Source organism: Borostomias antarcticus (genome assembly GCF_949987555.1).
Source record: "Borostomias antarcticus genome assembly, chromosome: 22".
Lineage (NCBI taxonomy): Eukaryota > Metazoa > Chordata > Actinopteri > Stomiiformes > Stomiidae > Borostomias > Borostomias antarcticus.
In genome coordinates, this window is record NC_140255.1 from 1,680,725 (window position 1) to 1,696,838 (window position 16,114).

The 16,114-nt window shown below is 43.3% G+C and overlaps 1 protein-coding gene across 1 annotated transcript in view; it reads left to right on the forward strand.

The window, feature by feature from the left end:
• Positions 1-11,821, forward strand: part of dgkq (diacylglycerol kinase theta) — a 52,732-nt gene extending 40,911 nt beyond the window's left edge. Inside the window, exons 19-22 of the mRNA XM_084456715.1 lie at positions 855-1,001; positions 10,805-10,916; positions 11,158-11,310; positions 11,681-11,821. Coding sequence (XP_084312841.1) covers positions 855-1,001; positions 10,805-10,916; positions 11,158-11,310; positions 11,681-11,782 — 514 coding nt within the window. The 3' untranslated portion in view covers positions 11,783-11,821. The remainder of the gene's footprint in view (positions 1-854; positions 1,002-10,804; positions 10,917-11,157; positions 11,311-11,680) is intronic.
• Positions 11,822-16,114: the final 4,293 nt, after the last annotated feature.

The window sequence follows — 16,114 nt, forward strand, 5'->3', positions numbered from 1 at the left end:
CCGAACCGGATACCCTTCTGGTAGAGCGAGGACTTCACCGCATTAAAAGCGTCCCTCCTTTTTGCCACAGCAGCACTAAAGTCCTTGTAGAACTTGACGCTGTGACCCTGGTAGGCCATATCGCGGTGTTCCTTTGCCCAGCGCAGCACTCTCTTTGTCGATGTAATGATGAAAGCGCACTATCACAGGGCAAGAACCTTGCCGTGGCTTGGGTCTGAGGCTACGATGGGGTCGGTCAAGTTCAGGGCCATCGTCAGGGAGTGCTTCACCAACTACCTCCTTGAACAAACCTGCCATGTATTGCCTCGAGTCCTTGCCTTCAACACCCTCGGACAGACCAATCACTTAGGTTCTGGCGCTTTGAACGAGAGACCAGGACAGCATCCTGAAGTGTAGCATTCTGCTCCGCCAACGAGGTCATCTTGGACCGCAACTCCACGACTTCTTGCTCCAGGCCCGTAATACTGTCCGACTGATTCGAGAGGGCCGTTTCCATCCCCAAGACCGTGGAGGTATGTTTGGCCACAGTGGTAGTAACGGAGTCAAGAGATGAGTGAATCTGGGCGAGTGGCGTTTTCAGAGTGGCGATGAGTTCCGAAGTCACGCTTTTCCTGGATTTTTCCAGCTCAATTATCAACGTTTCTAATGTGAGAGGAGAAGGGTTTGAGTTGACCGTTTACCAAGTTGTTTGCTCATTCCCGTGCAAATTTCACATGTCGTTAACTAAAGCAACCGTAGCCTTGACAATAGACTTAAAAGATAACAAACACCACACGTCTTTCCACTACATTGTTCAACTGGAAGTCTTCTTTTTCTAATATTGATATGTTTGTCTTTGTCTATGTACTGTATAGGTTCCACAACAAAGGTGTATATGTGAAGGTGGGGCTTCAGAAGCTGAGTCACACACGGAACTTGCACAAGGACATCAAACTGCAGGTGGACAAACAAGACGTGGAACTGCCCAATATAGAGGGCCTCATCTTCCTCAACATCCCCAGGTAGAAACCACATGCATGCATATACACTCTCTCTCTGTCTCTCTCTCTCTCTCTCTCTCTCTCTCTCTCTCCTCTCTCACACACACTCTCACTCTCTTCCCTCACACACACTCTCACTCTCTCCCCTCACACACATATACATACACTCTCTCTACACATACACTCACTCACTCTCACATGTTCACACACACACACACAAGTGCTGGATCAATATGTAGAATAACTTGAAGGTTGGAAAGATCCGCACACTGGATTAATGCTCCCAGTACTCTTTTATTGGCTACAAGCAACGTTTCAACCGCTCAGATCAGGCAACTTTACCTTGTTTTTATTAGCACACCAGTGCACAATACATTTAATACGTGCATACTCAAGCATGGATGTGTGCTAATAAAAACAAGGTTCACTGTAGTATATTTGTCATGTGTACGTGATACGGGTACCATGTGTAACCGAGTAAATCATGGAGTAGTTGGTGAAACTCACTCCTCAAAGGAGCGCTGATAGTCCCTCCAGGAGGCGCAACTAGGGGTGGGAATCTCTGGGCACCTCACGATTCAGAGGGCAACGATTCGATTACAAAACGATTCTCGATTATAAAACGATTATCGGTGCATCAATCTCATGTAATTCTAAAACGATTATTGATTATCTTTCACTTCTGCACTTGCTACTTTAAAAAAGTGTATTTGTAATGATCCATAATCAAAATAAACAGATTCATTTTCCGTTTTTATTTTATTAACCTAATAGCCCAAACAGCATCGTTGTAGCAAATTAGTTACAGCAAAAAACATGCTGCTGTGTATAAAATAGTCAAAAACAGCATTCATAGAAATGCTATACATTTCTGTACCAGCTCTCATGAGTTCTTCTGTTAAACCAAAATGTAGGTCTACTTATCTTTTGTAACAACACTGACAACAAAACATTTTGCTGTGTATACAAAAATCAAAAATAGCTTTCATATAAATGATATACATCTCTGTAAGATAATGGGAGATACCAGTAATAAACAGGCCACAATGAAAACAATGAGTATGCATGGACGTAGGGCTGTAACAATTATTACATAATCGTCAAACCTCGATTATTGTTTCTGACTGCGATTGTTTTTTGTAACCGCGGTTATGAACAAAATTTAAAAAAATATATATATATTTATATATATATATATATATATTTTTTTTTTAATAAAATAAAAATATGTTGCAGAGTTAATATGGTAGCAACCCTAGTTCAATGGAATTCTTCAACTTGTTGGCATGTCCTATACGTTCATAGCAAATAATGACGAGACACTGTATTAAAGAAGTAAAGAAGCACTGATGCATTGTCCATTTCATGTGCTATTTGTATACTCCAAATTTTCTTAATTTTAATTTTTCAATGCTTTTTTTTATTGAGGAGGATATATGTTTTTGTAAATGTTAACATTCATGATATTAAAGAGGCGTGGTTTTAAACCACAGGTTTACTCTCTCTCAAACACACACACTCTCACTCAAATCATGCGGACATGAGCATCAGTGCCAGGGCCGGCCCGTGGCATAGGCGAAGTAGGTGGCCGCCTAGGGTGCGAGATCCGCAAGGTGCCCTAGTGGTGTGATGCGAGCCCCCCCCCCCCCCCCCTCACAATAATTTTTTTGACAATTAATCGTTAAGCAAAATTCATAATCGTTACAGCCCTACATGGACGTGTAACAAACTGTAGCACTAGCAAATATGCTTAGCTGGTGAGAGCTGGAATGTGCAAGTTCTTGTGTAAAGCCCCCCGCAGACCGCATCCGCCACGATGTCGTACGACGTCGTACGACGGCGCACGGCGCTGTGTCCAGCTAGCCCCGCACACAGGCTGCGACATTCGACACATTCTAGTGCACTTAAAAAAAAAAAAAATAAAAAAAAAAAAAATCCCAGTTGATCAGACAATGACAAATGTCCAACAACCTCGCAATGGGTAAGTTAATCTTATAATTTCTAAAATAAAATAATGGTGATAGTAGCTAAGCTATTGTGATTGTAAAATCACTAAGTGATTTTGTATCTTTTAGAAACAATTACTTTGATGCTGTATCAGTCACATAACCGTTTTTGTGTCTGTTTCAGTAGGCAACATTGTGGCAAAACATTGTAGCTAGCCTATCTGGCACTCGCAATATTGTGCTAACGTTAGCCTAGATAACATAGTTAACGGACCTTATGTATGTATGTTATGTAACATAACGTAGTTAACAGACGTTAGTACAGGTATGTTGTGTTATGCACCAACCGCAGTGTTTGAGTGTGTTTTCAAGCAGGCAACATTTTATGGCAAAACATTGTATCTGGCACTCATAACGTAGCTAGTGCTACATAGTTAACAGACGTTAGTAGGCTAATATGTAGCCTAACGTTTGGCTATGCATCAACCGCAGTGTTTGAGTGTCTGTTTTCAAGTAAGAAAAACATTGTAGCTAACAAGAACATCTGGTGTAGACATTAGTAATATGCACCAACCGCAGTTGCTGTGTTTGTTTTCAAGTTGGCAACAGTAAGAACATAGTTAACAAATGTTAGTAGGCAAATTAGGCTATGTATAAGATATCCAAGTATAATGAACATGCCACAAATATACCTACAACATTTTAGCAGTGTAGCCTATATGCAGGTAATATTATTCTTGATTTTATTAAGACACATACAACCTTTCTCCCACACAAGCTAAATATTTACTATTGATATTGTTTTGTCCCTTTTCCTTGAGCAAAACAGATACTTGTGTAACAGAGGACCCAGGGATGCCTCTCCGTGACAAGCTGGCTGCATACTTCAGCTCCCCAGAAGGCAGTTTGGCCTGGCAGGATGGGTGTAGGCAAACCAAGCCCTCCTCTCCAGCCTACACCAACTGGCAGTCCTCCTCACCAGTCTATACCACCTGGCAGTCCCCCTCACCAGTCTATACCACCTGGCAGTCCTCCTCACCAGTCTATACCACCTGGCAGTCCTCCTCACCAGTCTATACCACCTGGCAGCTCCCTCACTAGCCTATACCACCTGGCAGTCCTCCTCACCAGCCTATACCACCTGGCATTCCTCCTTCAGTCTATACCACCTGGCTCTCCTCACCAGCCTATACCACCTGGCAGTCCCCCTCGCCAGCCTATTCATGGGTTTCAAATGTAGTCCTAGACCTGCCATATTGGGGACCAACACAGGTGTTTCAATTTATCTGATTGGCTCTACTGCATAGAATCCTATGGAGTAGAACTAATTAATTCATTTGAAACACCTGTGTTGGGTCCCCAACATGGCAGGTCTAGGACTACATTTGAAACCCATTAATACTATCTGGCTCTCCTCACCAGCCTATACCATCAGGCAGTCCTCCTCACCAGCCTATACCACCTGGCAGTCCTCCTCACCAGCCTATACCACCTGGCAGTCCCTCTCACCAGCCTAAACCACCAGGCAGTGGAGACACGCATAGCTGGGTGTTTGGCTGACATCTCTGAGTGGATGACGACACATCACCTCAAGCTCAATCTGGACAAGACTGAGCTGCTGTTCCTCCCGGGGAAGGGCTGCCCGCACCGGGACCTGGCCATCACCATTGAAGACACAGTGGTGACCCCGACTCGGACTGCGAGGAATCTGGGTGTGACCCTAGATAACCAACTGTCGTCTTCCGCACGTGTCACACGCTCCTGCAGATTCATGCTCTACAACATCAGGAGGATTTGCCCTTTCCTCACTGATGAAACGGTGCAGGTACTCATCCAGGCCCTGGTCATCTCCCGCCTTGACTACTGCAACTCCCTCCTCGCTGGGGCCCCGGCGTCAGCCATTAAACCTCTGGAACTTGTCCAGAAAGCTGCTGCTCGCCTGGTGTTCAACCACCCCAAGTTCTCCCACACAACTTCCCTCCTCCATTCCCTACACTGGCTCCCTGTAGCGGCTCACATCCAGTTTAAAACTCTGGCGCTAACCTACAGGGCAATGAAAGGAACAGCCCCCTCCTACCTCCAGGCCATGGTCAAACCCTACACCCCCTCCCGACCGCTACGCTCTGCTACCTCGGGGCGACTGGTTGCCCGGTCACTCCGAGGCCCCTGCGGTCGATCGACACGGTCATGGCTCTTCTCTGTCCTGGCCCCGCAGTGGTGGAATGAACTGCCCACTGATGTCAGGACAGAAGAGTCGCTGCCCATCTTTCGTCGCAGGCTCAAAACTCATCTCTTCAAGAAGTACTACAACAATCTTCCCTCCTAAGCACTTATTGTATTTTATTGTATTGTATTGTATTGCACTGTACTTTAGATTGCTATTCTTGAACTTTGCCTTCAGCACTAGATTATGCTCTTTGTCACTTGTTTTAGAGAGAAGATGCACTTGTGAGTTCTGGCAAGTAGTAGTACATTGGCTTTTCGTTAAATGCAATTATTGTTAGTTGCTTTGGATAAAAGTGTCTGCTAAATGATTGTAATGTAATGTAAATGTAATGCAGTCCTCACCAGCCTATACCACCTGGCACCTCTGTGACAAGCTGACTGCTTTCTTCAGCTCCCCAGAGGGCAGTCTGTACTGGGGGATGGAAGGGTGTAACCAAACCAATCCCCCCTCACCCCTCCCTCACCACTACAGACACACACACACACACACTCTCTCTCTGTCTCTCTCTCTCTCTCTCTCTCTCTCTCTCTCTCACACACACACACCACCACCAACACAACCAGCAGTAGTAGTATTATTAAACAATAAATTCATTATATAAATCCATGCACTCATGCCATTTTTTATTCAAAATGAACATGACTACAGTTATGCTACTATGGAAGGAGTATTGATTTAGCAGTTTAGTTTTTTGGTCATAGTTCAACCCCAGGATTATTTATTATAGCTATGAACATAACACACCCATGTTATTTAATTGCACTGACTATGTCATGGACACAAACAGTCATGGGATGGGATAAGTAGGGAAGGGATGGGATAAGTAGATGAGGATGATACTGATAGATTACAGATAGTAATGTAAATTGTCCGTTTGGGAACTTTTACGTCTAGTGGAGTACCTAGGACTGGACTGAGGAACTGGTTTGTACTGACACTGTAAGGACAAGCGATTACAAGAATTCCAATGTACCTGTAGGCTACTCATACTTATTTTACACATAGCAAATATTATAATAGTTATAACGTTATTTTATTCTGTACAGTAGGCACTACTAGAGGGCAGTCTGGTATAGCCTACCATATAGACACAGCCTGCACCTGGGCCATATTTAATCTATAAACCTGTGTGCACCGTTTTGTTACGGTTCCCACTTTAACCCAATCAGCAGAGTGATTCAATCCACCACCTGATCTGTTTCAATAAACGTTTTGCTAACGTTAGCTACATTTTGTCGGGGCTGAACGCAGACCTGGTGACTGGTGCTGTTTCTACAAGCACTATCTCCATACGATGAATGTATGCGAAGATGATCGTGGCTAAAGATACTTTTCAAACTTGTCACCAGTTATCACCAGTTCAACTAGCTAACACTAGCTAATTTTACTCTATCAAGTTATCATGGTCAAGACTCAAGACTACCCAGCATAGTGAGTACTTTACCTGATAATCCCACGATTTCACCAATCTCTCGCCAGCACCGGTCTCTTATGTTGTCTTTTGTAATGTTTGGACATGGGGTCATATAGCATTGGATATTTCTGCACCTCGGCAATTATTTTCTCCTCTATTGTAATACAGCTGGGTAGACTAAAATAACCGTTAATAAAATAGATGTAGGCTAGCCTACATTTTAGCAAAACAATAGGCCTAAACGACACAACAAGGACATGGAAGAGATGGGAATAAAAATGTTTAACTTTTAATGATTAGCTTACTTTTACATATATTTAATAGACAGGCATTGCAGGAAATCACATGCATTAATCCAAGTTGGATTGCCACATGTGTCGGCAGCCGCATTCCAAAAAATAGAGCCGAGTCGAAATCAACCCGGGGCGACATTGTCGGCAGCTGTCGCCAGCTGTCGGCACGCCGCCGGTGTGCGGGCTTCCATAGGAAACAATGGGAGCTATTTATTTGGAACGTCGTTTTGTGTCGTGTCGTGGCGGTGGCGGATGCGGTCTGCGGGGGGCTTAAGAACATGAGCTGGTCTACATGCTCTGGTTTAAGTGCGCTCCGCTGTGCAGTTATGTCCGCTGTTAATGTAGGTCTAATTATCTTTTGTAACAACACTGACAACAAAACATTTTGCTGTGTATACCAAAATCAAAAATAGCTTTCATATAAATGATATACATCTCTGTATCAGCTCTCATATAAAAATAAGACAGAATAGTGCAGCGGACAACAGAGAAAGTCAATACAATTCGCGCGAACTGGGCGGCGGGCGGCACGGGCGGCACGGGCAGCGCGAATCGCAGATCTCGGCGTCGCGGCGGCCAGGACATTCGCAAAAGTTCAATTTTTTTAACTTTCTGCGGCGGATTCACGCGGCGACCCATTGATCCCGTGGCGAGATTGGGCGAACTGGATGCCGCAAAATTTCTCGCCGCACCCGGTGTGAACACAGCATAAGGGCCACTCTTTTGGAAAAAGGCAATGGCCAGTAAAAATTCAAGATGGCGACCATTTTTCAAGTTGGCTGCCATTCCTGTCGTATGTTCTGTTACTGTATTCAAATGGTAATGCAAGTATAAAATGTGCCAGAAATACTCTCTAAGGGCCACTCTTTTGGAAATAGTGGATGGCCAGTAAAAATTCAAGAGGGGGACCCTTTCCAAGATGGCCGTCGTTTTTGTCGAATGTTCATTTTGTCTGTAAATTTCAAGTCAATGTTTGTCAGAATCCAGATTTTTGTGGTCAAACAATATATTAGGGATGTTACTTTAATAGTGTATTCTGTTGGGGACTGAGTTCAAGGGAAGGATTTAAAAAAAGACATTAGGCCTGAGATTGAGAGGTTCTGAGTTCGATCCCCGGCTGAGTCATACCAAAGACTGTTAAAAATGGTACCCAGTGCCTCCCTGCTTGGCACTGAGCATCAAGGGTTGTATTGGTGGCGTCATGTCCAGGGAGGTGTACTTCTACATCAAGCTGCCTCACTGTACAGCATCAGGAGATTCATGGACCGCAAGGTTCTCAAAGGCTACTTGCTTACTTTTCTATTCACATTTGCAACTGCACAGTGCTGTGTAGGTGAAACCCAATCTGAAACATTTACACCTTCCACAGCACTCTTATTTGCAGCCACACTTGGCCAGTTGTTGATAACTTTGTGCAACTGGTGTATTTGCTGTCCAGAAGACCCACCATTGTTCACCAAGCTTTTTCCATCCCCAGTCAGCAGGACTCTCTGCTTCTGGCTGACGCTGGGTTGCCTGACCCCATATGCAGCCTGCCTGATATGCAGCACGTTTAGTGTGTTGAAGCAGAGCTGCTCTTGTTGGAGGAATGGCTTCATACGGCCTCTGCTTTCGGGCAAACATGTAAACAAGGCAAACAAGTCTAGCCTCATCCACACTCATCCAACAGCTGTGCTCGATCTATCGTGCATCAGGACCACAAACTTCTTCAGGATCTCCAGGTCACCATCAGTCAGTACAGGAGGGTATTGACTTAGTTTGCTGAAGATGGGAGAGGCCTCAGGGCAAATGTCCCAGGTTTGCCAGGCAGTCTTTTTGCCTTAGTTGCGAAAGGCTGATAGAGTATCACAACCTGTGAAGGCTTGAAAGAACAGTATGCCTTTGGTCTTAACAGGTCCAATAACACGGTACAGGTCATGAACACCAATCCACCTTAGGTTCACACCATGCCCAAATGCAACCCACAGCTGCTGGAGACCAAGTTCCTGAAGGGATGGGAAGATGCTTAGTGCTATGACAAGAATATCAGTGTCATTGGCTTTGATCATGATGGTTTTGCTACCCTCCTCTGTGGCATGTTTGGCATGTACAAAGATCCAGCTTCCTCATGGAAACATTTATCCAGACTATCCAGATAGGTTTCATAGGTACTCAAGACATCGGGTTACAACAACTATGTTTGGCACAGTCATGTGAGCGATCTTATCAGCCAGAAAGTGGAAGAGGTGGTCTATGTTGTTGTCATTATGTCTGAGGAAATTGCGCCAATTTGATGGAACTTTATTCTTGGTGCCTTTATCCAGAAGAGTGGCCCTTAGAGAGCATTTGTGCCAAATTGTATACTTGCATCACCATTTGAACGATTGACATAATGAACATTCGACAGAAATGGCGGCCATTTTTAATTTTTTAGTGGCTAACGCCCTTTTCCAAAAGAGTGACCCTTAGAGAGTATCTGTGCCAAATTTCATGCTTGCATCACCATTTGAACGATTCTCTTGAAATATGCAATTATCTCTCTGCACTAGAAATGGATGTCCACGCATCTCACGTTACAGCCACCCTCGGTGCTTCCTTCAGTGATTCCATTACCTCAGTTTTGGTTTCCATGTAGAGCTTGGGGATCGCTGTGTCAGTAAAAAAAAAACGTCGCGACAGAACGGAGTATCTTGGCTCCAGAGTGTGTAGCATGGCTCGGAAGCCTACGTTCTCCACCACTGAGTAGGGGCGCAAATCTTTGGCTATGAAAGTGTTCGACGGAAGCTTGGCTATTCTCTGAGCCGTTACAGCTTCAGCCGGCTGCCTTTCATCTAGCTTGAGTCCCGGGTGGCAACCCAAAATATGCTGCCTCATGTTCGTTGTGTTTCCAAAATACTTAAGTTGAGCTCGACACAGCTTGCACACCAAGGCTCTTCTCCAGCTCTCTTTTTACCTCGATTTCATAGAAGCCAAAATGCCTCCACACACATGCTTTTAGAGAACCGGGTGCCGGTCGGATGTCTCATTGATCAGCTTCAGCCATGTTTTCTTATTTCACAACCTGCACGCTCTACACAACAACATAATGCACATGCTTATTTTATGTACTTTACATCGCCTTGTGATTCGCCAACGTTTTTTTAAACGTTTTGCTACTAAGCCACAATGAATGTACGCGTATAGCGCAGAACTTAAAAAAAAATAAAAAAAATAAAAAATAATCGATTGAGTTTTTCGCATCGATGCTTGAATCGTTCAAGACAGAATCGCGATGCATCTAAAAATCGATTATTTCCCCCACCTCTAGACGCAACTGTCAGCATGTCTGCCTCCCAAGCGGCAGACCCGGGTTCTAATCCCACCCTGGGCATGCCGAAACGTATGGGTTACATTGGTGCCGTGACCCGGATGTCCAGTGGTGAGGAGTGAGTTTGAAGGGGTGAGTGTAACCAAGTGAAACCTGGAGTAGCTGGTAAAACTCACTCCTCAAAGGTGCGCTGACAGTCCCTCCAAGAGGGCGGCCTATTGGTGCAACTGTCAGCATGTCCGCCTCCCAAGCAGGAGACCCGGGTTCTAATCCCACCCTGGGCGTGCCGATACGTATGGGTTCCACATGTATGATAAATGGACTGCACTTACATGGCGCTTTTATCTAAAGCACTTTACAATGGCCTCTCATTCACCCATTCACACACACTTTCACATTCACACGCCAATGGCAGGAGCTGCCAGGCAAGGTGCTAACCTGCTCATTGGGAGCAATGTGGGGTTCAGTGTTCCTTACCCAAGGACACCTCGACATGTCGTCAGGAGGAGGCAAGATTCGAACCACCATACCCTACCATCATCGCTCTACCTCCTGAACCACAGCCGCCCCAAAAATGGCCTCCAGGTGCTAACCTTGACACTCTGTGTGTGCGTGTGCGTGCGCGTGCGTGCCTGTGTGCATGTGTGTGTGTGTTTAGTTGGGGATCTGGGGCAGACCTGTGGGGGTCGGAGGGGGACTCGCGCTATGGAAAACCCCGCATTGACGACGGCATGCTGGAGGTGGTGGGGGTGACGGGAGTGGTACACATGGTGAGCACTACCCGCTGTTTTTATGTATGCTATGCAGATAAAATATAGCTACGGCATAAACAAGATGTGTTGGCATACTTCACATAACGTCATACTGAATGTGTAAAAATGCATATCACGTAATTAATACAATGCATGAACAGATCAACACAGAACACCGATAATCCAGGGTGTGTGCACAGGCATTGTGGGTATTAGTCTCAAGGTGGTTTATTATTTGCCATGTGTGCCTGCGGTGCAGGGTCAGGTGCAGAGCGGGCTGCGCTCCGGGATCCGTATCGCCCAGGGCAACTACGTGCGCATCACGGTGACCAAGCCCATCCCCATGCAGGTGGACGGGGAGCCCTGGATCCAGAACCCGGGACACATCATCATCTCCGCCGCTGGACCCAAGGTCAGATCACTGCCCAAGTTGAGCATACTATAGGACCATTAAGAATAGAAAGTTACAAGAAGAAGAAAAAAGTTTATATATAGAACCCTAGAGTTCCAAATACAATCTTGTTTGGAACCCTAAAGGGTTCTGCTTTATTCAGATGGTCCTTCTATTAGAGACGGTTCTATAAAGCACCCTTTTTTTGGAGTGCACACCAGGGTTTCACATTGTGTTGTTGCCCTAAGCTTTCTTGTAACCTCTGATACTGCCAGATTACAGTATAACCTGATTGTTGAGATAAGGTGCCTCTGATGTGGGAATTGACCAGACAAGGAAGTGCTTGAATGAAGATTTAATGTGCGTACCCTGTCCTTGTTTCTCTACCCAGGTCCGCATGCTGAAGAAGTCTAAGCACAAGCAGAAGAAGCAGTCTGCCAGCCTGAAGGAGGGGCGCTCCGAAAGCCCTTCTTCCAGCGATGGAGGCCACTGACCTTCCCTGGCTGTCATCCGTTCAAACCTGCTTCCTGCCGGTGTCACCGCCAACGCCATTTTGGCTCCTACACAGAGCTGTGGCAGGGGCCAGAAGGCCTCATGTGTCTCAGATGGTTTGCGTAGCTAGCACTGACAGCACCTAGACTGATCCATTGACAAAGGAGGAGTTTTCACTGCCATTTTTCTTTTTTTTTTCAGCCTCAAACACTCTTCCCTGAATACTATTCAATCTAGTCATTTACTGGCATTTCACTGGTAGTACTACCATCTAATTATCGCAGGTAAAAATACATATTAAGTACTTATTCATACCTTGCATTAGCCTACATTTCAGCACTTTGCACTAATTTTTCTCAATGAAAAGTGCTTTATAAATAAAATTAATTAATATTATTACACATTTTAATGAATCATGAAGAAACTGATAAGTATTCGTTGTTAAAATTGTATTTGCACATAATCAAGTAAATTTCCCTGAAAACCAGTAATAATAAAGCATAACCAGTAGTTAATATTACAGAGATCATTGAGCATCTTACCAGTCAACTAGTGTCGAATACTCTACTATACGCTTAGTATACAAGTGCTAAGAAACCCTGCTTGAGTTAATGTTCTTAAAGCTCAATGAGAACTTTTTTTAAAGTTCAATATTCACCTTTACTTGCTATTATTTTATGAATTGTCCTTAGCAAGACCCCAAAAATTGTTTTCGTGACATGAGACTCTGTGAATTTATTATTTTAGAATTTCGGTGTACTGGCTAGTACACTGGCGGGAAATCTTGTGGTGGAAACGGAAGTGACGCATTTTGCGTGTCACAATATCAGGAAGACAACAAACACTTCGCCCCGCGAATTTATCGACATGCACATAAAAGAAAGAAGACCGATATTTACCTGCATTGAAGCCATCCTTCCAGAAAGTCCATTGAAGTATCTTCCAATCCAGTCTGCTCCACGCATGTTTATCATATTTTTTTCCCCATCATATCATATTTTTTTCCCATCATTACAGCAAGTGAGTGGGGGATTGTGGGAAGTGTGCCTCTTAAAACGCAGTGCCGATTTTTATCACGACCAGACCAGAGAGGCCGCCAAAGTGACGAGATATCTCATGTAGCTTTAAACTACTTGCCTAAAAAAACTAAGTTGCCATTCAATAGCTAATGTATGAAACTATAATTCCTACATTTATCCAACAGTATGTAAACACTCCAAATTGCATTCTTCAATTTGGGTTTCTGTCCACACAGTGTGAGAGAGAGAGAAAAAAAAAAAAAAAGTTACATTCAAGATGGGTCTTCTACGCAAATGTAACTGCCATAAGTTCTTTGAACTCTGTGGTAACCTTTGCACCGGCCTCACCATTGGCAGAAACAGAGACTGAGGAGTGCTGTTTCAAAATAATATTCAAAGTAGAAATCTCAGACTAGTCTTAAAATCTGCACACTCACAAGAATTCACAGCTTAATGCACATTCTACTCTGTAGTTAAGTACCTCATAATATATATATTTTTCCTATGAAAAATCTCCCTCGTTAAAGGAAACACTTAATGCCGAAAATGTATATCGGAACAGTCAGGGCAAGTATCATCAGAGATTGGACATAAAACTGTTGCAGGAACGGCAACTGAAGCTCTAATGGAATCATCACTAGTCTTATGTCCCATCTCTAATGGAATCATCACTAGTCTTATGTCCCATCTCTAATGGAATCATCACTAGTCTTATGTCCCATCTCTAATGGAATCATCACTAGTTTTATGTCCCATCTCTAATGGAATCATCACTAGTTTTATGTCCCATCTCTAATGGAATCATCACTAGTTTTATGTCATCTCTAATGGAATCATCACTTGAAAAATTTAACTCAATACTTTCTCTTATCCACCTGTGCTGCTACTCACTAGAACGTGATATGAAAAGTTGATAAAGACCACTCTATACGCATGTTCTAACAAGGCATTATTATATCACAGTAACTTTTTCACCCTGTATTAGACCTCCAGTAATGTTAGTCCTGCGCACATAATGCCAAGATTGTTTTGTCTGTGGGAGAGGCGGTGCTTTTGAGTACTCGTTCTCCATTTGACAGAGTACTTGTGTCAACCTCGCTATGGAGGCTCTTCGTACACATTCCTAGTAATGCAGAACATACAAAAAAATGCAATCACGTTACATGTCACACTCGAATATGAAGACGGATCTTTTTGAGATCTTGGCTCATCTGATGTAGCCTTGCCAGTATTTGTTTGATATTGGGTAGTTTTTTAAATCAATGTTTTACTGTAAGCTGATTTAGGTGCTAGCATGTAACATTTTAATCATTTACTCCACTTGACAAACTGCAATCAAAGCCACCAACCAGGTTAAGAGAGGAGGTCAGAACCAGTGTGTTACTGTGCAGCATGAAGTCATCGTATCACGCTGGTTTCACTTCTGTGTTTTATTAGTATTTTTTTGCTAGAGAATTCTTCCAGACATGACGATGCTCTGATGGTTTCTGGCTTTGATTGAATCGAGCTGTTAAGTGACCATGGCCGAGGTGGATAGATCGATCTGTGGTTACTCTTGATCTGTGGTTACTCTTGATCTGTGGTTACTCTTGATCTGTGGTTACTCTTGATCTGTGGTTACTCTTGATCTGTGGTTACTCTTGGGCTGTGTTCCACTCGACTTTGTTGCCTTCTGACCTCTTCTAATGACTGAGAAGGTTTGATATTACTTTTGTCACACATGTCCCAAGATGAGAGGTCGGAAGCAGACCGGGTCCAAATACTATCTGAAATCCTTTCGCTTCCTTTATCGTTTGCTTGAGTCTGTCCGGAGTCAGTAGCCAATTGTTTCCATCATGCCAGACAAAAACAAACAAGCTCAGATGATGTAATTGAAATTGTTTAAAAAGTATTTGGACCCATGTCTGGTCGAAGGGAAGGAGAAGACGGTAGGCACCAAATAGAGATGCTTGGGGCCCAGTCATTGTGTTATGCATGTACATAACATGAGATATGTCTAAATGTTTATTCCATCTAGAGTGGCATGAAGTACTGTATTTCAGAATATGCGTAGAGATAAGTATTGTGTATTTACAACATGCATCTTTGGTACCTGTCTTTAATGTCAATGATCCACTCTGTCCCACAGTGCTCATTGTATAATGATTGCTGTGATACTGTAGACTTTTGATTACTCCAAAAGCACAGAAACATTTTTGAGAGCAGTTGTTCCAGCAGCATGTATTGTACAGCTGATATGCTATCCACCCCAAAGATGATAATCCAATAGTTTTACACCTCTGCCTACGTTCATAAGACTGGAGATTGTTCCCACCAAGGGTTGCATTGAAAAGACATGGGAGAAGTTCAGAGAACAGCTTAGTTGCAAGCAGGACAGGGATGAGTTTCAAACCACAAGTTAATCCATACATTTATCTGATTCCTAACAAGTGCCATCATCTTCTTTTTTTCTCCGTTTTTTTTTTTTACATTTATCCTCAATATTGCAGCACTGAGACCCACGACAGCATTGCGTCAATGCCCAAGGTACTGTTTTGTGTTGAATGTCGCTTATGTACGTACCAGTAGTAAGTCGACTGCTTTCTGCGTCAGTTGTGCCTGTAGCTGTGAGACGAGCCCTCAGGCCAGTGTTGTTCTGTGGAGTCATTTAGCCCTAAACCCCATGTAGTGCCTCGTTGAAATGCTTCTAGAACCTCAGTGGTATTTCCTGTGTGTCAAAATATGTTTAACTTGCGTGTGTGTTCCACTCCTGTTGGTGCAGTGATTTGAATATCATACATGTAAGCATTTCTAGATTATTTGAGCTAATGTGCCTCTAGATGACTTTTTTGTCAATTTTTTTTTTAATTTTCCGTAAATTAAAGTATTTTACGTTCTACTTAAGTCTTAACTGAAGTCTAATGTATGAATAGATATGTATATTTTTGCAGACAAAAGCTGTTTTTAGTTTGAAATGTAAAGTTCTAACTGTAAATTGCACTAATTGTGTTATTTTAAAAATGCTTTTAGGTGTTATGTTCGGTTACCTTGAATGTTAAATAACAAAATGTAAAGATATATGTTGGAATAACTAAAGATATATGAAAAGATATGAAGTGTAACAAATATGTGTCTAATCATAATAAACTATTGTGACACCTTATGCTGTTTTTTAAAGGATTATAGTAAGTAAGTAGCTGGAATGTGGAATGGATAGTTCTGTAACTGCAACATTCACAATCTACTTTTGGTTTTGGTGACATCAATGCTGGAGTCATTCTTCGTGTTCACACAAGAAAATCTAAATGTTACAGGTCTGATTTAGGCTACATTAT